Source organism: Balaenoptera borealis, assembly GCF_965194805.1.
Source record: "Balaenoptera borealis genome assembly, chromosome: 1".
NCBI classification, from domain to species: Eukaryota; Metazoa; Chordata; class Mammalia; order Artiodactyla; family Balaenopteridae; genus Balaenoptera; species Balaenoptera borealis.
In genome coordinates this window covers 175936083-175959008 of record NC_138860.1, presented here as the reverse complement: position 1 = coordinate 175959008, position 22926 = coordinate 175936083, and the positions used below count along the sequence as shown (strand labels likewise).

The window sequence follows — 22926 nt, the reverse complement described above, 5'->3', positions numbered from 1 at the left end:
GACAAGGAATTAGCAGTAGTTATGACCCTACCCTGGCACCCTGGCAGAGTACACTGTAGTTAATTGCATGGGTTTTGAGCCGTCAGATCTGGGCTTTTTTCTCCCTCTTGTCCTATTGCTTTGTCCAGGATCACCAGCATGATGTTGAGTTGTAGGTGTCCTGGTCTTGTTTCTAAGGTTTTACTCTTAAGTATGATATTTGCTGTGGAATAGTAATTACTGTGTATTCTGATTTACCTATCGGGTTTCTAAAAATCATAAATGAGTGTTGAATTTTTCCAGTGCTTTTCCTGTATCTATGGAGATGATTACATGGGTTTTTCCTTTAGTTTGTTAACATGGGGATTGCATAGATTGCTTTCTTTCCATTTTTGAGGGCAGGAGTTTGTGTTATGCGTGGTGTCAGAACAGCACCCAGCACTTAATAGGCACCTAAATATGTTTGCTGAATAAATAAACGAGGAACAGATTCCTAGGAAAACTTCCAAAAAAAGTAGCATTTCTAGCTCATATTCTACACATAAGAAAAGCTTGGAGTTTTGCAGCAAATGTGCTGACAACGTGTTTGCATGCCTGGGGTCAATCCAAGTTGGCTGTGATTTATTTTTATTTTGCAAGGCTATATTTAACTGGCTAATATGTATTTAGGATTTGTGTCTCTACGTTTGAGAGAATTCCTCTGGCATTTTCTTTTCTTGCATTGTCCTTGTCTGGTTTGGGGATCAAGGTTATCCTAGCCTCATGAAACACATTAAATGACTTTTGTTTCTCATTCTCTGAAAAATGTGTAAGTTCAAGATTAAGGTTTAATAAAACTTGTAAACTCCATCTGGCTCTGGTATCATTTGGAGTCAGAAACTCCTGAATGCCCATTCAAGCTAGTTAACGATTTGTATTTCTTCTTGAGCCAGTTTGGGTAAATTTATTATTTTCTAGAAAATTTTCCCTTTCACATACATTTTCAGCTCTGCCTCTCATTGGCTGTGTTATCTGGGAACTCTTTTTTTTTTAAACAACTTTATTGAGGTATATTTTACATAATCTAAATTTCACCTATTTCGGGTGTACAGTGCATTGATATCTAGAAATTGTATCAAGTAACTACAAATATTACCATAAATTTTCATGTCCCTATGTCCACTTGTAAAACAATAGATTTATTGAGATATAATTCATATACCATACAATTCAACTACTTAAAGTATACAATTCAGCGGTTTTTAGGGTATTCATGGAGTTGTGCAATCATCACCACACCGATTTTAGAATATTTCCATTGCCCCTTCTCAAACCCCTGTACATTAGCAGTCATTCCTCTTCCTCCTTCCTCCAAAGCCTTAAGCAACCACTAATCTACTTTCAGTCTCTAGATAGGCCTACTCTGGACATTTCATATAAATGAAATAATATCCTATGTTGTCATTTGTGTCTGGCTTCTTTCATTTAGCATGTTTTCAAGGTTCATTCATGTTGTAGCATATATCAGTAGTTCATGTCTTTTTATTTGCTAAATAATGTTCCATTACTATATGAATATACTATATTTTATTTATCCATTCATCAATTGATAGACATTTGAGTTGTTGCACTCTTGGATTATTACGAATAATGCTGCAATGAACATTTGTGCACAAGTTTTTGTGTGAATATATTTTCAATTCTCTTGGGTATATATGGGGTGGAATTACTTCGGTTGCATGGTGGTTTGATGTTTAAACTTTTGAGGAACTGCCAAACTTTTTCCCAAAGTGGTTGTAGTATTTTACATTCCCACTAGCAGTGTACAAGAGTTCCAATTTCTCCACATCCTCACTGGAGCTTTGTTATTATCTGTCTTTTTTATTATTGCCATCCTAGTAGGTATGAGGTATCTCTTAGTTTTGATGTGCATCTCCCTGAAGGGTGGTTAATGATGTTGTGAATCTTTTCATGCACTTAATGGCCATTCGTATATCTTCTTTGGAGAAAAGTCTATTCGTATCCTTTGTACAGTTTTTTTTTAGTTTGGTGATATATATATTTATTATTAAGTTGTAAGAGTTCATTCTATATTCTGGATACAAGTCCCTAATTAGATATATGATTTACAAATATTTTCTCCCATCCTGTAGGTTGTCTTTTCACTTTCTTGATGATATCCTTTTCAACAAAAAAAGTTCTAAAGTTTGATAAAGTCAAATTTGTCTATTTTTTTTATTTTGTTGCTTGTGCTTCTGGTGTCATATCTAAGAAATTATTGCCTAATCCAAGGCCATGAAGATTTATGCCTATGCTTTTTTCTAGGCATTTTATAGTTTTAGCCCTTATATTTAAGTCTTTGAGTTAAATTTTGTAGATGGTATGTGTTAGGGGTTCAACTTCATTCCTTTGCATATGGATATCCAGTTGTCCCAGAACCGTTTGTTGAAAAAATTATTCTTTCCCCAATGAGTTGTCTTGGCATCCTTGGCAACAATCAATTGACTGTGAATGTGAGGGCTTATTTCTGGACACTAAATTCTATTCCATTCATCTATATGTCTATCCTTATGCTTATATTGACTACTGTAGCTTTGTAATAAGCCTTGAAATTGGGAAGTGTGAGTCCTCCAACGCTGTTTTTTTTCTTTTTTGAGATTGTTTTGGCTATTCTGGGTCCCTTGGATTTCCATGTTAATTTTAGGATCAGCTTATTGATTTCTGCCAAGAAACCAGCTAGAATTTTGATGGAGCCTGGGTTGAATTTATAAATCAATTTAGGGAATATTGCCATCTTAACAATATTAAGTCTTCCAATCCATTAACATGAGATGTCTTTTTACTTATTTAGATATTCTTTAATTTCTGTCAACAATGCTTTGTAATTTTCAGAACATAAGTTTTGTACTGCTTTTATTATATTTATTCCCAAGTATTTCATTATTCTTGATGCTATTCTAAATGAAATTGCTTTCTTAATTTTGTTTTTTGCATTGTACACTACTAGTGTATAGAAATATAACTTATTTTTGTATGCTGATTTTGTATCCTACAACCTTACTGAACTCATTTATTAGTTTTATATTTTTTAATGGATTCCTTAGGATTTTCTATACACAAGATCATGTTATCTGCAAATAAAGCTAGTTTTTCTTCTTTCCAATCTGGGTGCCTTTTATTTTCTTGCCTAATCATCCTGGCTAGAACTTCCAGTACGATGTTGAATAGAAATGGAGGGAGTAGACATCCTTGTCTTGTTTCTGATCTATGGGAAAATGCATTCAGTATTTCACAATGAAGTCTGGTGCTAGCTGTGGGTTCTTCATAGATGTTTTTTATCAGATTGAGAAAGTTTCCTTCTATTCCTAGTGTGCTGAGTTGTTTTTTTTTTTTTTTAATCATGAAGGGGTGTGGAATTTAGTTAAATGTTTTTTTCTGCACCTATAGAGATGATCATTTTCGACCTTTATTCTATTGATATGGTGTATTCCATTAACTGATTTTCAGATTTTAAACCAACCTTGCCTTCCTGGGATAAATCCCATGGTATATAATCCTTATTTATATGTTGATAAATTTGGTTTGCTAGTATTTTGTTGAGGATTTTTGCATTTCTATTCAGAAGAGCCCTCGTGCCCATTTACAGTTCATCTCATTCCCACCTCCAGTCTTAGGCAACCACCAGTTTACTTTTTGTCTCTACAGATTTGCCTATTCTGGACATTTCATACAAATGGAATTAACAATAGGTGCTCTTTTGTGACTAGCTTCTTTCACTTAGCGTATTGTTTTTGAAGACAATCTCATCCATATTGCATCAGTACTTCATTCCTTTTTGTGGCTGAATACTATTCCTTTGTCTAGATCAAATATTTTCTCTCTTCACCGGTTGATATTTAGATAGTTCCCATTTGGGCTATTATGAATTATGCTGCTATGAACATTCATGTGCAAGTCTTGTCTTTGCATGGACACGTTTTCATTTCCCTTGAGCAGACACCTAGGAGTGGAATTTACTGGGTCCTACGGTACTTTTATATTTTTGAGAAACTGCCAAATTTCAAAAATAGCTTGTACCATCTTACATCCCTACTAGCAAAGTACAAGGGTTACCTGGGAACTTATTCAAACTGAGTGTTTCCTCATCTATAAAGTGGTGATAATAATAACACTGACTTCATAAAGTGAACATTAAATGAAATTATCATGTGTGAAGGATTGAGCACACTGCTGTGTCCAGACACATGTGAAGGCTTAAAAAATGGCATCTTTTTTGTTCCTTTGTCTATGCTAATGTCTCAAACCTCAGCCCTTGCTTTGCTTACGTGGATGAGATTGTCTTCATGCCCTCCATGTAAACTGACATCTTGGTGTCAAGTTCAAGACGCTCCTCATTAATCAGTCCCCTGTGGCCTAACAGGACCCCCAGACCTAGTCTCCCGATCCCACTGCCCTTAAGGTCTGTGTCAACCACTTTGGCTCAGCAGGCTTTCACAGGGCAAGAGCTCCAAATTGGCAGAGTTGGGGCAGCAGGCAGTGCTCTGTGATGCCACCCTTGTCTGCTGGATGGCAGGACAGAAGGTATTGATTGCTCTGCTTGGAAGGAAGTCTCCCATCCCTCATTTACCCTAACTCCAGGCTACTCTTATGTATCTGTTAAGACATAATTTGGGCATCACCTCCTCCAGGAAGCCTTCCCTAATGACTGCCCCTCCCAACTCTTATAATGTATATTATTGCAACTGACACATCATTTGTAATTTTTTTTGGTCATGCTGCACGGCATGCAGGATCTTTAGTTCCCCAACCAGGGACTGAACCCAAGCCCCCTGCAGTAGAAGCATGGAGTCTTAACCACTGGACCGCCAGGGAAGCCCTGTAATTATATTTTTACGTGTCTGTGTCTTGTGAGCATACTGAGGATGGGGACTATTCTTATTTATCTCTATCTCCCCAGTTCCTAGCACACAGTAGGTATTCAATAACCCATAAATGGCCATATCCGTGTACAAAGTATTAATGGCTAAACATTAGTGTCAAGGAAAAACTCTACAAAAAAACTGAACTGGGCCTTGAAGAATAAGCAGGAGGGCTTCCCTGGTGGCGCAGTGGTTAAGAATCCACCTGCCAATGCAGGGGAGACGGGTTTGAGCCCTGGTCCAGGAAGATCCCACATGCCGCGGAGCAACTAAGCCCATGCGCCACAACTACTGAGCCTGCGCTCTAGAGCCCGTGAGCCACAACTACTGAAGCCCACACGCCTAGAGCCCATGCTCCGCAACATGAGAAGCCACTGCAACGAGAAGCCCGTGAAGAGTAGCCCCCACTCGCCGCAACTAGAGAAAGCCCGTGCGCAGCAACCAAGACCCAACTCAGCCAAATAAATAAATATATTAAAAAAAAGAATAAGCAGGAGCCTGCCCATGTGAATTGCAGAGAAGGGGGAAAACATGTTGTTTTCAGGAACTGACAAAGAAGTCCAGTGTGGCTATGGGTGGTGGGAAGGAGTGGCCAGTGAGGCTGGAAAGGTAGGCTAAGCCAGTTGCAAGGTTAGAAATGGACGTTCACACCAAGTGAAAGGGCACTTCATCCTGAGGGCAGAGAGAAGCCATCCATTAAGAAGGGGAGTGACGTGATGAGAGCTGTTTTAGAAGGATCTCTCTGGATTAGTGGGGTCATGGTTCTCAAACGTCACCTGCACTAGAATCACCTGGAGGGCTCATTAAGACACAGATTCTGGGTCCCATCCCCTGAGTTTCTTATTCAGAAGGTCTGGTGTGGGGCCTGAGAATATGCATTTCTCACAAGTTCCCAGGGAATGCTGGTTTGAGGGCCATACTTTGAGAACCACCGATATAGAGGATGGGGTGGAGAAGAATGGGTAGCAGTGAGAATATTAAGGAAGCTACTGAAATTGCTCAGGTGAGCAGTGATGGAGGCAGACACAGGGCAGGGGCTCACATTTTAGATCTGGGTGCTGCTAACTTCAGGGTCTTATTGGTGAGATTTCAGGCATGGTCCTAAGCCCACGTGGGGAAGGGAGGCTGTTTCTGGGGATAGATCAGCCAGTCGGTCAGAACCGTCTCCACCCCCGACCTGGGAGGACCAGACCCACACTTGGTAATGACCTTCAGAAAGCACAACAGAGACAAGGGGCCCAGGTTTGTCATTTAATGCCCAATCATCACAACACGTGGAGGTTTACATGGTGCTCGTCAAGGCAGGACGCAGGGCAAAACCAGAAACCCGGCCAGAGGTGAGTGACCCGAATGGAATCCCAGCACAGAGACCAGGGTCCCTCTAGACACATGTGCCACATACAAGGCTTCAGCACTTACCCAGGAGCCAGCAGGCTGGCTGGGCTTCTGCTCACCGAGGGTCCCCATGGTAGGCTAGGGTCCTAGGATGAGGTGGGGACCTCAGGACACAGTGATGAGAACCAGAAAGCTGCTTGCAAACAACCCCAAAAGTCTTTCACTTCAAGTGCTTTAAGCCACACAATGCTTGGACGCAGGAGCACCCAAACTCTTTCACTAAAAACTAAACACGGCGCAGAACTGAGGCTGAACACCTGGAAAGAGGAAATAAAGTCAAAACCACACTACAGCCAGTTTTAACACGCTCCGCCATCCCCCTCTTCTTCCCTGTAGCCGCACTGCTCAGACCACAGCGTGGCTGTGGAGGAGAGATGCTACTCTGGTTTTAAGAAATCTCTTTGAATCTCCAACTCTACTGAACAATTTAATGCTACTGGGTTCCCGGGAGTCCCTGAGCCTTTGATGCCCCTGGGGACACGAGTGACAGGGGTGGGGTGGGGGGCTGCCAGAGTGGCTGGGAAATTTCCTGGCAGAAATAATTTATCTCAGAAAGAAACTGGCTTTTCTTCTACCCTGGTTTTAAAGTTTACCTGGGCCCTGAAGGGAATTCCACTCAAAATGTTTCTTAAAGTACTTGACGGAACTTGGGAGGTTTCAGGCATCACCGGAAAGAAAGAGGCACAAGCTTGTTTCCTACACCAAGCCTGAGGCTTGGCCTGGGTGGTCCCGCCGCTGGGCGGGGACAGGTGTGGAGGGGACAGGACGGCGGGAGTGCCAGCTGCTCTGGATATAGGTCATGGGTCCAAGGGACAGCCTCTCTGTCCAGCCCTTTGGCTGGGCTTTGGGGATGAGCTTCAATTCTGGCTGGACTTCACTATTAAATTCATTTCCCTTTTCTATGATTTAATTCTAGGAGAAAGCTCTAGAGAGAGCCCAAGGCATGGAAGTCAGACAGCTCTGTCCTCAGATATGGCGCATGGCTAGATGGCGGCCCAGCAGAGAGCTCACAACAGCTATGCCATCTCCAGCCCCACCCGCCCCAAACCAGATCCCAGGCAGCACCCCTTCCCCCCACCCAAGGGCCAAGGTGGTCCCTTGGCCCTAGGCATGCTGGGCTTCAAAACTGCCTTCTGATGAGACCCCTGTGAGTATTTAGAGAACAGAGACCAAAGTCACCTCTGTAAAGCATAAAAAACTAGCCCTGTTTATAGAGCAGGGTATCTGTGACCATTCCTGAGAGGGCACTAACTTGGGGACCCAGGAAGTTGAGCAAATGACAAGGCCTGACTGTCCCCAGCTGGGCATTAGCTCACATTGGACCCCACCCCCAAAGAAGCCCGCCTTCCAAACTTCAGAAGCCAGTAGGTCAGCTCAGGAGCAATCTCATGGAGCCAACTTCATATTTGAAACCAACTTAATGCTACAAACTTAAAAAAATAAAAGTGCTGCCCAGCTGAGCCCCTGAGGAAACCTAGCTCCCTGAGGGTGGGCGGTGGGTCTCTCAGACCACCACCCCCGGCTGCCTCTCTCAGGAAGGCACAGCCTTGGCTCAGTCCAGAGCCCCCCCCCAACCCCAAGTTGGGAGGGGGAGGAGAGTTGACTGCCCCATACCCAGCTGGGCTACGGGGACAATGTGGGATGGTCAAGCCTCTGGGGGATGCGGTGAAGTCAAAAGACCTTCTTAGGACCCCAAGCCTGAAGAGGTAACATGAGCCCGTCTCCCCATTAGCTGCCAACGTCTGGTCTGCAATGAAGACTCTTCCCTGTCACCCCTGCAGCATCCTGTGACAAAAGGAGCCAACATGCCATCAAGCCGTGGTCACTTCTGTCCCTGGGGGTCTCTGTGACAGCTTGGGGGAAGGGGAGGTCCTTAAAGAATCACCCCCTTCAACAGATGCGGCAAAAAAAAATCTTTCCAGGGAAGGGGAGGATGATACCAGCAGCTACCAGCAGAGGTGCTTTCTGGCAGTTTCTTAGTTCATTCGTACCCTTGTCCATAGTGGGGCTGTCTCTGCCGCCCAGGTCCTCAGTGTAAAACAGCCCCTGTCCCAGCAAGAGGCAACAACGGAGGAAAGGTGCCCACAGCAGCGGACAGCTGCTTCCACGTTCGTGCCCCAGTTTCCCCGGGACCTCTTCTCGGCTGACTCCCTGGAACCAATTCTGGGACAGAGGAGACCAGGAATCCTGCAGCCCCCGCTCGAGAGAATTAGGAGGCTGAAGTGCAACTGGCATTCCAGCAGACTGGATGGCCCCTGAGGCCCAGTCCCCACTGCTGGGGGGAGTCAGGGAGTTGGCCTGGGCCCCTGCAAGCCCCGGCCTGCCCTTGGACCTGTCTGAGGAGACGTCTTCCTAGGAACTAGAACAACCTCCCTGCTAAAACTCAGGGAAGGCAAACAAACAAAACTCAACCTGAAATAAATACAAAGGCATTAAGTGCTTCTTGATAAACAGAGGGTCCTAATTGCCCCTCTAAAGGCAGTTGCAGGGCCTCTCCTTGGACCTGGTCACCTCCCCTGTGGCCCTTCACATGAGAGGTCAGAGGTCAGAAGACTGGCTGGGTCTTCCCAGGCCCAGTTTCCATGAAGAAGGACAGGATCCAACCCCTGACAGGCTCCTCCCCCGTATCCTCCACGTTCCCCCGACAGTGTTGGCCGGCAGGTGGTAGGTAGGAAAGGAAAAGGGGGGACCCCCATACCCTGAGGGCAGCACCTCGTGTCACATCCTGTGCAGGCAGAGGGCCTGTCAGTCTGCCTGTGAGGAGGTGGAGACTGGCGGGGTTGCCGGGGGGCAGGCAGGGGCCATTCAGTTAATCAGCAGGTCCCCAAGGTCATAGGTGTCGAAGAGGTCACTGATGCCCTCCCCGCCGTCCAGGCCCCACAGGTAGTCGTCCTGGTCCAAGGGCGGGGAGAAGCTGATCAGAGGGGAGCCGCACGGCGGTGTCGGGGACAGGAGCTGGTCTTCGGTCTGCTGCAGGAGTGGGTGTGACGGCTCCAGCATGCTGTCGGTGGCCTCCAGCGGGACAAGGGACGGCGGGAGTGGCGGCAGGACCTGCTGGGACATCAGCGCTGGTGCTGGAGACAAATCGACAAGGGTCATGCCTGATGCTGGTGCCCGAAAGCCTCTGGTCAGACCTCCGAGAACAAAAACAGCCTCTGGTCTCTCCTACCCTGGCTCACGCCTGACAGCACAGGACACCCTGCCCTTTCCCGCCCCAGCTCCAGCAGCCTCCCTCCTTCACCCACACTCTCTCCCCTCCCCTCTCCTGTCTCCACACCCACCCCCAGCTTCTGCAGTCACCCTACCCCCTTTCACCATCAAGGTCCTGGCCCCTGAAGTCACTGTCTCTTTTTCCTGCATCATCAATTCCTCTCACTCTCCTAGATCATTCCTGTCAACACACAGACATCCTCTAATAACTCTTATCTTTATTATGTTTTTTTGGCCGCACCACGCAGCATGAGGGATCTTAGTTCCCCGACCAGGGATCGAACCCACGCCCCTTGCGTTGGAAGCGCGTAGTCTTAACCACGGGACCGCCAGGGAAGTCCCTAATAGCTCTGATCTTTAAAGAGCATCCTCCCCTGACCTCACGACTCTCTCCAATTACCAGCCCACTGTACTGCTCCCTTTCACAGTGAAGTTTCTTAAGAGTTACCCGTGCTCACTCCCTACTTCCCCACCACTATTCACGCTTCAACCCACTCCGACCTGGGGTCTGTCTGAACCAGCGCTAAATGTTGCTAAACCCAGGGGTCAGCTCTCTGGCCTCATCCCATGTGACATCCAGCAGAATCTGATGCAGTCATTGGTACTAGATTCTCCTGGTTTTCTTCCTACCTCTTTGGCTGCTTCTTCTTGGTCTCCTTTCCTGGATCCTCTTCCTCTTCTCAACTTCTAAACCCTGAAGCCCAGGGGCTCCATCCTCCGATTCTTCTCTCCTCTGGCTGCACTCCTCGCCAGGTGATCTCAGCCGGCCCCATGGCTTTAAATCCGTCTCCAGATCTACTGCTCCCAAATGGATGCCTCTGGCACAGACCCCACCCACCGGCTCTGGGCTCCTGCTACATCTCTACTTGATGGCTACACTAGGTCAGAACTCAGCATGTCAAAACCAAACTCCCGGTCTTCCCCCAAACCTGAGTCTTCCCCCACTGTATTTAATGAACCCCCGCCCACTCAGCTGCTTAGGCCAGAAGGCCCAAGAATCACCTGTAATCCTGCCATTTCCCCGCACCCGACCCAGCAGCAAGTTCAGTCACCTCCACAACCAAATCAACCCTCTAAGCTGCCCATCTCTCTTCAGTCCCGCTGCTGTGATCTGTGGCTCGCCCCTTCCTCTCCCCCAGGCCCCTGCAGAAGTCTTCTCACCAGTCACCTTGCTTCAACTCTTGGCCCTTGCAGTCTGTGCTCTGACTTAAAAATGGCTTAGAGGGACTTCCCTGGCGGTCCAGTGGTTAAGACCCCGCGCTTCCAATGCAGGGGGCACGGGTTCGATCCCTGGTCGGGGAATAAGATCCCACGTGCCAAGTGGCGCAGCCAAAAAAAAAATGTGGCTTAGAATAAAATCCAAGTTCCCACCAGGACTGAGCAGGCCTGGCGTGACTTGGTCCCGGCCTCCCTTTCTGCTGCTTCTCCCGCCTCCCTCCCATAGCTGACACTCACCTCTCCAGACACACCGGCCATCACCTACTCTTCAGCACACCAGCTCATTTCCATTTAGAGGTAAGGACGTGATTCCCTACGCAGGCATGCGGAGCAGGGCACCGGAAATCCCCTGCCAAATATACCCTGATGCCCAGAATCTCACCATCTGAGTCGTTCCTTACCAACCAAGCATTGCTTTGAAAATACAACCATGTCAGTGTGCCAGACCACCTGATCAACCTTGAGCTAGCTGTGTAACTTTGGGCAAGTGACAACGTTCATAGGTCTCCGTTTCCTCACCCCTAAAATGGGGATGATGATTATACCTGCCTCGGGTTGTTGAGAGGCTTAAATGGTAAGTGCAGATAAAGAACAGCTGGTCTGCAGGCTGCCCTTCTTAAAAACAAAAATAGCTCCCATTTCCCAAGGGCTTACTCTGTCAGCTCTGATCTCAAGGACAGGCCTGTTTCACCTATTTGGACACTCCAGAAGCCCCAGGGGGAGGCACTGTTGTTATGTCTATTTACAGATGAGGAAACTGAAGCTCAAAGAAGCCAATTAAATGTAGTATTTGAATGAAAAAAAATCAAATGTTTGTTTAGCACATTGCAGAGGCCTGCGCGTGTTAGAGTACAAGGCCTGGCTTGGGAGTGAGGAAGAGGTTGGGGGCTCAGTCCTCAGCCCCTCACCAGCTACAGGACCTGGCACCTCAGTTTTCCCAGCAGGAAAAATAAGGACCCACCACCCTGAGTTGTGGAAGCAGTAACTGAGCTATCACATGTGAGAGCCTCTACCTCAGGTCCGACCCCTCCCACCCATCCATCCATCCATCCTCTCTCTCTCCCTCTTTCTCTGTCTCACTGTTTATCACATCCAGAAGAGAACTGCTCTTTGTAACATCTGTGCCTCCACTGCACCCTGAATGGCTCATATTCACTTAAATATCTCCAATCCCACACATAATAGGTGTCCAGTTCACATAAGCTTTTAAAAAGTCACATTCACGCTGTATCATCACCTGAAACGCACCCAATAATCACGAGGGAGTTTTAGTGTCCCCCTTTTTGGAGACGTGGGAACAGAGGCTCGGAGGGGTTAAAGTGACTCCCCCACAGTCACCCCATCATAGGAGGTGAGATGCAGACTCACACCCGAGTGTCCCAGCTTCAGCTCCTGTGCCCTCAGCCACATGTAGGTTTAAGTCAGAAAGTCACAGCCCAGAGGGATGTTCAATGACTCAGGTTCAGATTCGTCCCATTACAGATGAGGGAAACGAGGTCCCCAAGCAAGAATGATTCCCCTGGTGGCGCCAGAACTAGGACGGGAACGTGGGTCCTAAGACTGTAGTGGCCTCCTCTTTGGACCAGGCCCTTGGTGCTTGTATCTCAGAATGACCCTGCTTCAGGCCAGAACGTGGAGCACGTGCGAGTGCATGTGTGTGTGTGTACACCTTCTAGAAAACTTCCTCCTGCTCTTTTCAGCAGGGACATCACTAAGAGACCACGTGGCAAGGGTGAAGAGGGGCAGCAAGGGCATGGGCCCTGGCACAGAGCTGACTTCTGGGCTGGCCCCTCCATCTACTGTTCCGTAAGCCTCTATCTAAGCTTTTCGGGCCTCAGCCTCTTGACTTGTACAACTGAGGTAAAATCCTTGTCCTTGCTTATGCGGTAGGGTCCTCCACCTCTGCCCAAGGTCTCAGATGACAACTGAAGGTTCTAACTCTGGAGAGCCGTGCACATGTTGACAGTGGAGCGAGAAAGCAGAGCGCGGGAGGAGGAGGGAGAACAGGGTGGGGCACAGGTCTGGACTGGGAGATAGGGACTGGGAGGTTCCCAAAGGGACAGATGGTCGGTTCAGGGAGAGCCCTGGTCCTGGGACCAGGCTGGAACACAGGAGAGATCGCTAGAGAAGAACTGGGAGTCTGGGCTCTTGTCTGAGCTCTGCCACTAACTTGCTGTGTGACCTTAGGAAAGTTACTTGCCCTCTCTGGGCCTCAGTTTATTCATGTGTAAAATGAAGTGTTGAGTTAAATCAGGGGTCAACAAACTTCTGTAAAGGGCTAGATAGTATTTTAGGCTTTGCAGGACACGTACGGTCTCTGTCACACAGTCACTTGCCCTACGCCGAGCCCCCAACTCTTTAAAAATGTGAAAACCATTCTTAGCTCATGGGTCATATAAAAACAGGCCAGATTTGGCCTGCAGGCAATAGTTTTATTAACCCTTGAGTTAAAGAAATGGAATCCAATCTGGGTTCTGTGGATACCTGCCTCCACCACCACACACACAAAAAGTCTCTTCCACCAGACCAGTTCTAGCTCTGCATTTGTTTAAACACTAGCGTTCTACTTAGGGGAATTCTGCTGCTAAGAAAACAAAAGCGGAACACTGGCCTACATGGCCTCGAAGGATCCTACCGATCTAACCTGATCTCAGTAAAGGGCAAAAAACATTCTGGGGGAGGGGCCTTCATAGGCTCCCATTTCTACTCCTGCCCAACTCCCAGTCTCCCTGGGGAGACCTCGGGGACTCTCCCACCTCTTTCCTCCTTGGCAACGGCCTCATACTACTTCCTGCCAGGCATAGACAGCTTTTAGCTCTACCACCCACCTCCCAGCCACCGTCCTTCCTTGATTTGTTCTGTGCCTCGTGGAGAGAGCCCTGGGCTAGAGTGTGGAGACCAAGGTTCAAGACACAGCTCTGCTGCCTCCCAGCTAGGAGGCCTTGGGCAGCTCACATCACCTCTGTTTCAGTTTATCTATCTCTAAACTGGGAACAATAAAACCTACCTCAAGAACCGCTGTGAGGAGTAATGTGATAATGGATGTACCTGGTACACAGCCGTGGTTAAAACACCTTAGTTATTATCTCCTAAGAAAGTGCTGAGCCTTCCTCAGAAAATCTATAGTTTCCATTTACTACGGGCTTATTGAGTGTCAGGAGCTCTGCCGTTAGGAGCTGTTACAGAAGTAGCAGTACTAGTGGCAGTGGCCGTAATAATGATAATAATAGCTAACAGTTATTGCCAGGCACCGTGCTAAATGCTTTACCTATATTAACTCATTTAATGTTCACAAACTATGAAGTAGATACTATGCCCAAATTACAGATGAGGAAATTAAGGCAAAGAGAGGTAAAGTAACTTGTCCAAGATCATACAGCTGGTAAGTGGAAGAGGTGGGATTCAAACCCAGGCGCCCCTCTGCCCAGAGCAGCAACAATCTCCGCACTGAGACAAGGAACGTGCATGTGCTTTATAAAGTGTAAAGGGCAATGCACACATGTGTGGGTGAAGGACTGTATCCCCTGCTGCTGGGTAGAAGGTAGGTACCCAACAAATGCTGACACGGAAGAGGGAAACTCTAAGGCTGGTCCCTCTCGGCATCCCTTGTCCCTCTGGACAGAGGGTCTCACCTGAGGATGCCGTGGATTCCGTGATTCCAGGGTTGATGCTGCTGCTGGGCTGGGTGGCGTCAGGGCTGGGACTGAGGGCGGAGGTGGAGGGGAGGGGCTCCTTGGCAGGACTGTTGGGCTCCTGCACCTCTTCTGGGCACAGGTAGACTTCGATGGGGCCCTGCGTGCTCTTCAGATATATCTGCAGGTTCTCCTGGAGAAGGAAGAGAAGCCAGGTCATGGCTCTGGGCAGCTGGACTTACTCATGGCTCAGTGGGTATGGACGGACACATGAGGCTCCCACCGTCCATATAAGCACGCTCGGCTCCTGAGCTGGGTGCTGGACCTGCCCCACGTGGTCTGTGGTAGACATCTGCCTGGCCCCGAGACCCCCTTCTTTTAGGGAGAGTGCCTTGATTTTCCTTTGGGAAATCACTCCTCCCCCACTCTCAGGCCTGAGCTGGTATCATAAAAGCTATCTTTGCCACGGCAAGGGGAGAGCCCACCTGGGAACGGAGTTGGCACAGAAAATGGCAGAGTGAGATGGAGAGTGTGAGGCCGACTTTACGACACGGTTTGAGCCTCTGCATCCAGCCTTGCCAGCAATCCCCAAATCTCCCCCTGGACCTGTCACTTGGTTCCCCCCGGGTCCCCCTCACTTAAGCCAGTTGGACTTGGCTTTCTGTTATTTGTAACCAAGAGACCGATACTTGGCTTTCCTGCCCTTGCCTCCTGCTTACCTCGTACCCGCAGCTTGAGCCACAACCGGCAACGCACATGCTGCTGCCGATCGCATTCAGGTGTCTACACCTGCGCCCAGGCAGTCCCTCTGCCTGCCCCTACGGGCCTTATATAGCTTAATGTTTGTCCACTAAACAAATTATTTCTGGAGCCCTTATCAGACTCTGGGCTGGGGGTACCACATGGGTGGAACACGGCTTTGTGGAGGTTACACTCTAACAGATGAAGCAGAACATAATTATGTAATCACCAATATATCCCGGCAAATGGAGGTTAAGTGCGATGGAAAAGAACACGTGGTTATGAAGTCTGGAAGTAATCAGGGAAGGCTTCTTGAGGAGGTGATGTTCAAGTTGCGACCTGTAGGATGAATAGCAGTAAACCAGGCAGAGAGAGGGAAGAGCATTTCGGCTGGAGGGAATAGCGTGTGAGAAGGTCTTGTACTGAGGTCGAGCTTAGTGTGGTGGGGAAACGGCAGGCAGGTCAGTGTGGCTGAAGTAAAGACAGAACGGGGTCAGCATGTGAGAGGAGGTGGGTGAGGTCAGAGCACAGACAGCCTCATAGGGAGTGTAAGAATTCTGGTCTTTAAACTAGGTTAACATGGAAGGATTGCTGTGAGTACTGACACTGCTGTGTGTGAGTGCACGTGTGCGTGCGCATGGGAACGCAGGGGCTGGTGGGATGCGGAGAAGAACCAGGAACAGAGGTTTTCTCAGGCTGGTACCTAATGCCTGATACCCTTTCCAGCTTCCGCCACTTCTGCCCCAGCTCGGAGACCATCAGTCTTGCCATGGCCACCAGCATGGACCAGGGAAGCTTGGGACTAGGCAGTGCCAGGAACGGAACCTGCAGAGCTGTCTGGAATGTTCCTAACCCTGCTCTCCACTAAATGCTTCCCCTCTCACCTCGCTCCTGTCAGGCACTTCCAGTCTCGTCTGCGGAGGGGCCTTGACAGCGATCACCGTCTGCTCCTTAAAGTTGCCCACAGCACGGATGTCCTGGTAAGTCACGTAGGCCAGTGTAGGGGCAGGAGAGTCAAGAGAAGTGACTGTCTGGTCAAAATTAAAACTCCCAGCCTGCCCGGAAGGGATCTAACCCGCCTCTCAAAGACTCTGAACACCCCAAAACTGTAACCTGTTCTTTTAATCTCATAAGCTACCTTGGACCCCTTTAGAAATGGGGGTATGAATCATTAAAAAAAATGCTGCCTTATATCAGCTTTTTACATAAAGGCTTCATCTGCCAAGCTAGATTTTTAGCTCTGAGAGGTCAGGAAGACATGTCTTATTTCTTTTTATTTCTCACAATGCCTACTATCCTTCCAGAAATACAAGGTCAGATCCAAATACCAATTAGATGGTCCAACCATTTGGAAAAAGTATATGTAAAGCCATATGCAAAGTCTATGCTCTCTGACCTCATTGTTTCAATCCTAGGAATCTAACCTAGGGAAATAAGTAAAAAACCTGGGAAAAGTTTCTATCTATGAAGATATTTGGGACTTCCCTGTTGGCACAGTGGTTAAGAATCTTTCTGCCAATGCAGGGGACACGGGTTCGAGCCCTGGTCCGGGAAGATCCCACATGCTGCAGAGCAACTGGGCCCGTGTGCCACAACTACTGGAGCCTGCACACCCTAGAGCCCGAGTGCCGCAACTACTGAGCCCACGTGCCACAACTACTGAGCCCATGTGCTGCAACTACTGAAGCCCGCATGCTTAGAGCCTGTGCTCTGCAACAAGAGAAGCCACTGCAATGAGAAGCCCGGGCACCGCAACAAAGACCCAATGCAGCCAAAAAATAAAAAAATAAAAATAAATAAAGATACTCATCACAATGTCGCTTTATAAAACAGAAATCTAGAATTGATCTAAATGCCCATTCTAGGCCTTATCAACAAACCATAGTGGTCTGAGTAGGACATTCTCAAACCATTTAAATATTCCCTGGCGGTCCAGTGGTTAGGACTCTGCACTTCCACTGCAGGAGGCACGGGTTCGATCCCTGGTCGGGGAAGTAAGATCCTGCAAGCTGTGCGGTGTGGCAAAACAAAAAAAAACAAACAAAAATATATATGACGTTAAACCATATGAAACTGCTGTTTTTATAGGAAAAAAAAAAAAAGGTCCAATATCAGCAATTTCATGTGGATCAACCAAATAGTTAGGAAGGATATGTAACAACATAAAAACCACCTATGGTAGTATACTAAGTGGAGAAAAGCAGAATATAAAACGTTGTGTACAGCAGGTACACACAGTATTTAAATAACACACACCCTGTGTATAGCTAAGGAATGATGGCTGTGTTAGGGTGGCAGCTCTTTTTTCTTTTCTCCATTTTCCAGATTTACAGAAATGTACTTGTCTTATTTTTATAATGAGAAAGTAACTTCAAGAGACCCAAGAGGTGGACTTCCCTGCTGGCGCAGTGGTTGAGAATCTGCCTGCCAATGCAGGGGACACGGGTTCGAGCCCTGGTCTGGGAAGATCCCACATGCCGCGGAGCAGCTGGGCCCGTGGGCCACAACTACTGAGCCTGCGCATCTGGAGCCTGTGCGTCTGGAGCCTGTGCTCCGCAACAACAGAGGCCGCGATAGTGAGAGGCCCGCGCACCGCGATGAAGAGTGGCCCCCGCTCGCCGCAACTAGAGAAAGCCCTCGCACAGAAACGAAGACCCAACACAGTCAAAAATAAATAAATAAATTAAAAAAAAAAAAAAAAAAAAAGAGACCCAAGAGGAAAAGCCACTGAGGAAGGAAGACACAGATATGCCAGACCCCTAGGGTGGATCAATCCCTGCAGGGAGGTACTGCCTCAACTCTGGGTAGTTATGAGCAGGCAACAGGCCCCCTGCTCCCGGACCCCTTCCCCCCAACCAAAGAGGATATCTCTTGTTGGCCTTGTCCTCCGTCAGGTGCTTGAAGTTCAGAGAGCAGCTCTGGATGAGCTGGTCCAAGGCCTGCTCCATGCTCATTAGCTCCTTCAGCTCCTGCCCCAGCTGCTGCTGCTTCCCAGGCCGGGTGGGGTCTTCAAACAGTCCTCTGCCTCTGGGGACAGAGCAGTCCCCCAGTGTCAGTCTCAGTCTACATCCAGGGACCCCAACCCCAGGGCTGCTGTGCAAAGCTGCACAGACGGTGTGGGCAAAACTCCAGGAAGAGGCCATTCACATGGTCTATGATGGTGCCTCCTGGCTTGTACAAATCAGTGGTCCTGCCTAGCTCCCAGGGAGCTGCCAGGGATTGGAACTTGATGTTTGGGGGTTGGGCTAGGGAAAAGAAACAAGTCAGGGCCTGACACCACTTTTGGGGAGCTTTCAACTCTACCCACCCTACTCCCCCAAATGGCAGGGAGCTGGAGTGACCTCACTCCTGACTTCTCTGCCTGCGTTCTCTTAGAGTTCATGCTAGGGGGTGCAGGTCTGTTCTTTAAGACCTTACAGAAGTGAGGAACGGAGTCTGTAGTACTTGTATCTCAGCTGGAAGGAGTCTGGGTTACTACTGCGCAGATCCCAGAGGACTTTCCTAAGTTAGAAGAGGGCAATATTGAGACCCCTGACTAAAGAGGATCTGGGGTCCTCTTAGCCTTTACACGTCCTATAAATCATTCTCTGACCCTGCCATGCTCTCCTAATACTACTTCAGCATATACACCTGCTCTTCCATCCCCCTCTTAAATACATTGGCTCCACCCGCAGGGTGTAAGCTTACTGGATGTTGCCCTTGATTTCCCCCGCCAGCACTTGTGCCCATTGGATGTTGCTCTCAGGCCCGCCCCCTAGGTTCACAACCTCAGGATATTGCCCCTGGCTCCGCCCACAGCACGCGCACTCATTGGTGCCATCGGCCCCAGCCCAGGCACTCACACCCACTGGATGTTGTTCTTGGCCTTCTTGCGGATGAGCTGGATGCCCTCCAGCACATTGGTTATGTCGTAGATGCGCCGCTTCTGCACGTCCAGCACCTCAGCCGCCCAGTTAAGGTCCAGGACCCCATCCTCAGACTCGCTCAGGAGGTAAATGAATTTCTTGGTGAGCAGCCCCAGCGACGTGTCATAGCGAGTCTTCTCCCCAGGCGACTTGGGGGCTGACGAGGAAAGGGGCTCAGCCACTGCTCAGAGAGGGCCCCCTGGGGAACTTCCTCCATTGACCTGGACCCACTTTCCAGTTTACACCCTCCATGTAAGCACCCACTTTCCAGTTTACAGAGCACTGGGAGGGAGGGGGGTCATTCACCACCATTGTTCAAACAGGGAATCTGATAACTAGAGAGGCAAAGTGACTTGCTTAAGGTTTCACAATCGGGGGCAGCGTCGGGGCTGGAAACCAAATATTCTAACTCTTGGTTCGCACCTTTCCACCAAAGCTCAGGGCAGCCATACCGCCACCACCACTAACAACAACCAATGCTTACTGTGTGCAGCTCACTGTTCTAAGCACTTTCCATATACAACAAATTTAATCCTTAACAGCACCCTATAAGTTTGTTGTATAACCATCCCCATTTTACAGGTGAGAATACTGAGGCACAGACAGATTAAGTAACTTGCTCAATTCACTCAGCTAGAAAGTGGCAAAGCTGGGACTTAAATCCAGGCAGTCTGGCTCCAGAGTCTCCCTTCCTAACCTTTACCCTATCATGCCAGTTATGTCAGGAATTTGGAATTAGGGTAGGGAGGGAATGACAAGAACATGTTTATAGACTTGTTTTTTCCTTCCCTTCCAGTTTTATTGAGATATAATTGACATACAGCACTGACATACAGACTTGCTCTTTCTTTCTATGTGTCATGCAATGATTATCTGAGAGGAATCAGTCCTATTATGTCACATGTGGCAGGTTCATGAAAAAGGTCCCTTTCTTAATGAGGTCGATGTCACAAGACCACATCTCAGCTGCAGCATCTTAAACCACAAGAAGACTTTTGCAATCTAGTGACTTGCAAGTCATATAGCAAGTTAATGGCTAAACTAGTTCTGGAAGCTGAATTTTAGAGAGTCTCAGATTCCTCTAGAAGGGGACTTTAGAACCCCTTAATAGATAGACAGCAAGTATTTGGCACACAGACAGCGTTGTCAATTTTTGCATTCATGGCAGATATTACTAACTGATAGTGCACTTGGGATCCTTCAATAAAGAGCTCTGGGCAGCCTCTACTAATCCGTTGGAGACGAAACTTTCTTGCTATTCCTGATCTAGCTGTGCCTTGCTTTACAGATGAGACAGCTAAGATTCACAGAAGAGGAGTGACCAGTCAGGTCAGAACAGAGTCCTGACTAGACCCTCAAGCTTACCACCCAATAACATACCTTCTTTATTAGGTCTCTTTCCCCCCAAATTAGAATTCCTCCCTAACACAGTTGCTTAAACTCCCTCCCAAACCAGAATATTGACTGAAAATATCAAGAGGCAGAAACTGGGCTCTGGTCCTGACTCCACTGACGAGCAGTGTGACCTTGGGTAAGTCACTGAAACTCTGAGTCTCCAGTTGCCTCATCAGTAAAAGGGGGATAATCCACCTGCCTGGCAGGATCCAGTGAGAAGGCACAGGAAACTGCTGTGTAAACCAGAAAGTGTGCTACAAATATTAGCCCCGGTGATTTGGGCAGGGCTGCTGCCCTCTGCCCCTGCCCACCCCACCCCATCTCCAGTCTCCTGAGCCTGCCCTTAGATACCCCATCGGCGTGGCTTACTTTTGGGGCTGGGGAGGCCATCCACTCTAATGCACTTCCGCTTGGGAGTCCGGAATTCAGGGACCACAGGCCTCCCGATCCCCTCCAGGTCCAGCTTCCTTTTGGCCTTGGGGAGAGAGAGGGGAGAGAGGCAGAGTTTGAGAATCATTCGTCCTTTAGCTTTTCCCCGACTTGGGGCCGAAGCACTGAGGCCACCAGCAGCCACCGCCTGCCTCAATTTGCCACCAGTCCTGGGTGAAAAAAATCACTGGACCTGGTAAGGAAATATCAGTGACCTGAAAAATGAGCTTTCAGGGGAAGGAAGTCCTATTTCTGAGGGGCACACAACACTCCCACCTTCCGAGGCCCAGGCGCTTGAGGCTACCAAAGCCAGTCTGGGTTTTAATACAGGGTTCCTCAATAACTGGACCCGACACCCGCCTCTCTACCCCCCTCCCCCAGGATGATACAGGGAGGAAGGAGAGGGGAGGGCCTAAAGCACACCAGGCTGGGGAGAGCCCCCGCACCTCCACTGCAGAAGCAGCTGGCTCAGCCAGACTGAGTGCCCATCACAGCCTCACAGCTGGCCCTTATCAGGGCGGGGCTGGGCATCCGCCCAGGCCCAGGGGACTTCCTGGCTCAGTGCCACACCCCAGGGAGGTGTCCACATCGGGAAGCAGTGCAAACATCCCCCACCCCCCTGTTTGGGCTCCAGCTCAAGGGCCCCAGGGCCTCCTGAATAGACTCTATTTGCCATTCTTTCTTTGCCGAGAGGGGCAGACAATGAATCCTTCCCCTGTGTCTTAAGGACAAGCAGCTGAGGTCCCCCTGCTCCCCCTCCCTGTTCCCGCCAAGCTTGGGAAACACCTGCTGGGGAAATCAAACCACAGACCCATCTGCTCCTCTCCACTCCACTGCCACCCGGCCTCAATTACGCCCAGAAGCTGGGCTGGCCCGGAAGGGGCCTCCCTCCTTGTTAGGGCTGGGCAGAGGCAGGGCTGGGGCACTGGGACACAGGTCAGAGATCCAGGCGTGAGTCTCCCTGCTCCTTCACGGGCTCGCTGTGTGACTTGAGGAAATGCTCCACATCTAGGAGCCTCAGTTTCCTCCTCTGTAAAAGGGGGTAGAAAATACCTGCCAGGGGCTGTTGTAAGGATTCAAGGAGATAACTTTTGTAAAGCACTCAACCTGTGGCTCAGCACTCAGTAGGCGTTCAGGAAATGCAGAGTCCCTTCCCTAAAATCCAAACTCGGCCTCTTCCTAGACAAACTATTCTGGGGGTCACTGAGCCCATTTCCTTCTTCTTCCCTTCCTCCAGTCACCCAGACACCCCTACCTTAGTTGGGACAGAGAGGTCTATTTTAACTTTTGATGGTGAGGTCATGCTCGGCAGGGCTGAGACTTCTAACTGCTGCTGAGCACAGGTGGGCTGACATGCGTGGGAGGTGGTGATGGCTCTTCCTGCTGTCAGCTCCCTTCCCCCTTCTCGTGCCTCCTCCAGGAAGTCTTCCTGGACTGATTTGAGGAGCCCTGCTCCTCGGTTGGAGGAGCCTGGATAAGAGGATCCTCTCCTCCACCTCCACCCAGGCCTGGACATGATCCAAACACCGCATCTCCCTGCTCATTCCTCTTTAAGTCCTTCTGGAAAATATTCCTTTTCTAACTTCCCAGCCGGTGAGATGCTAGATTCTAGGGAAAGTGACCTGCTCTAGTCCCATCTTGTTTAGAGGAAAAGTCCTAATCATTCACTGAGACCTTCCACCGGCCCTAGACCAAGCCCCAATGTTCATCACCTCACTGAATCTTCCCAACGCCACGAATACCCATTTTACAGCTGAAGCAACTGAGACCTGGTGAGCCCAGGACAAGGAGAGGAAGGGAAGTCAGGCTGAGTTCTACCTGAGGCAGAGGTGGCAGCCCAGAGTCTCCCCAGCCCCACTCACTTCCCTCACCTGACGGAAGCCAGCCCCTGCTGAGTTCACAGAACACACCAGGAAGAACCTCACTACCTGCAGAGTGGGGAGGAGGGGAGGACCTTGAACAGAGAACCTGCGCAGGGCCTATCACATGCTCATCAGTCCTAACTCAGTACTGCACTCTCTCTTGGTGGATGAGAAATGGAGACTCATAGAGGTTAAGCCACGTGCCCAAGGCCACACAGACAAAGAGCAAAGCCAGAGTTTGAACCCAGGTCTGTCTGACTCC

At 48.9% G+C, this 22926-nt stretch overlaps 1 protein-coding gene across 3 annotated transcripts in view; it reads right to left on the bottom strand.

Annotated features, from left to right (window-relative positions):
• Nucleotides 1–6113: 6113 nt before the first annotated feature.
• Nucleotides 6114–22926, bottom strand: part of E2F2 (E2F transcription factor 2) — a 36159-nt gene continuing 19346 nt past the window's right edge. Inside the window, exons 2-7 of one of the 3 annotated variants that reach the window (XM_082351147.1) lie at nucleotides 20743–20848; nucleotides 18922–19135; nucleotides 17942–18100; nucleotides 15958–16072; nucleotides 14333–14525; nucleotides 6114–9346 (exon numbers count right to left, since the gene is read on the bottom strand). In XM_082351147.1, coding sequence (XP_082207273.1) covers nucleotides 9078–9346; nucleotides 14333–14525; nucleotides 15958–16072; nucleotides 17942–18100; nucleotides 18922–19135; nucleotides 20743–20848 — 1056 coding nt within the window. In that variant the 3' untranslated portion in view covers nucleotides 6114–9077. Of the gene's footprint in view, nucleotides 9347–14332; nucleotides 14526–15957; nucleotides 16073–17941; nucleotides 18101–18915; nucleotides 19136–20742; nucleotides 20849–22926 lie in introns of those variants that run through there. The other 2 variants (XM_082351146.1, XM_082351148.1) reach the window with 2 other exon arrangements.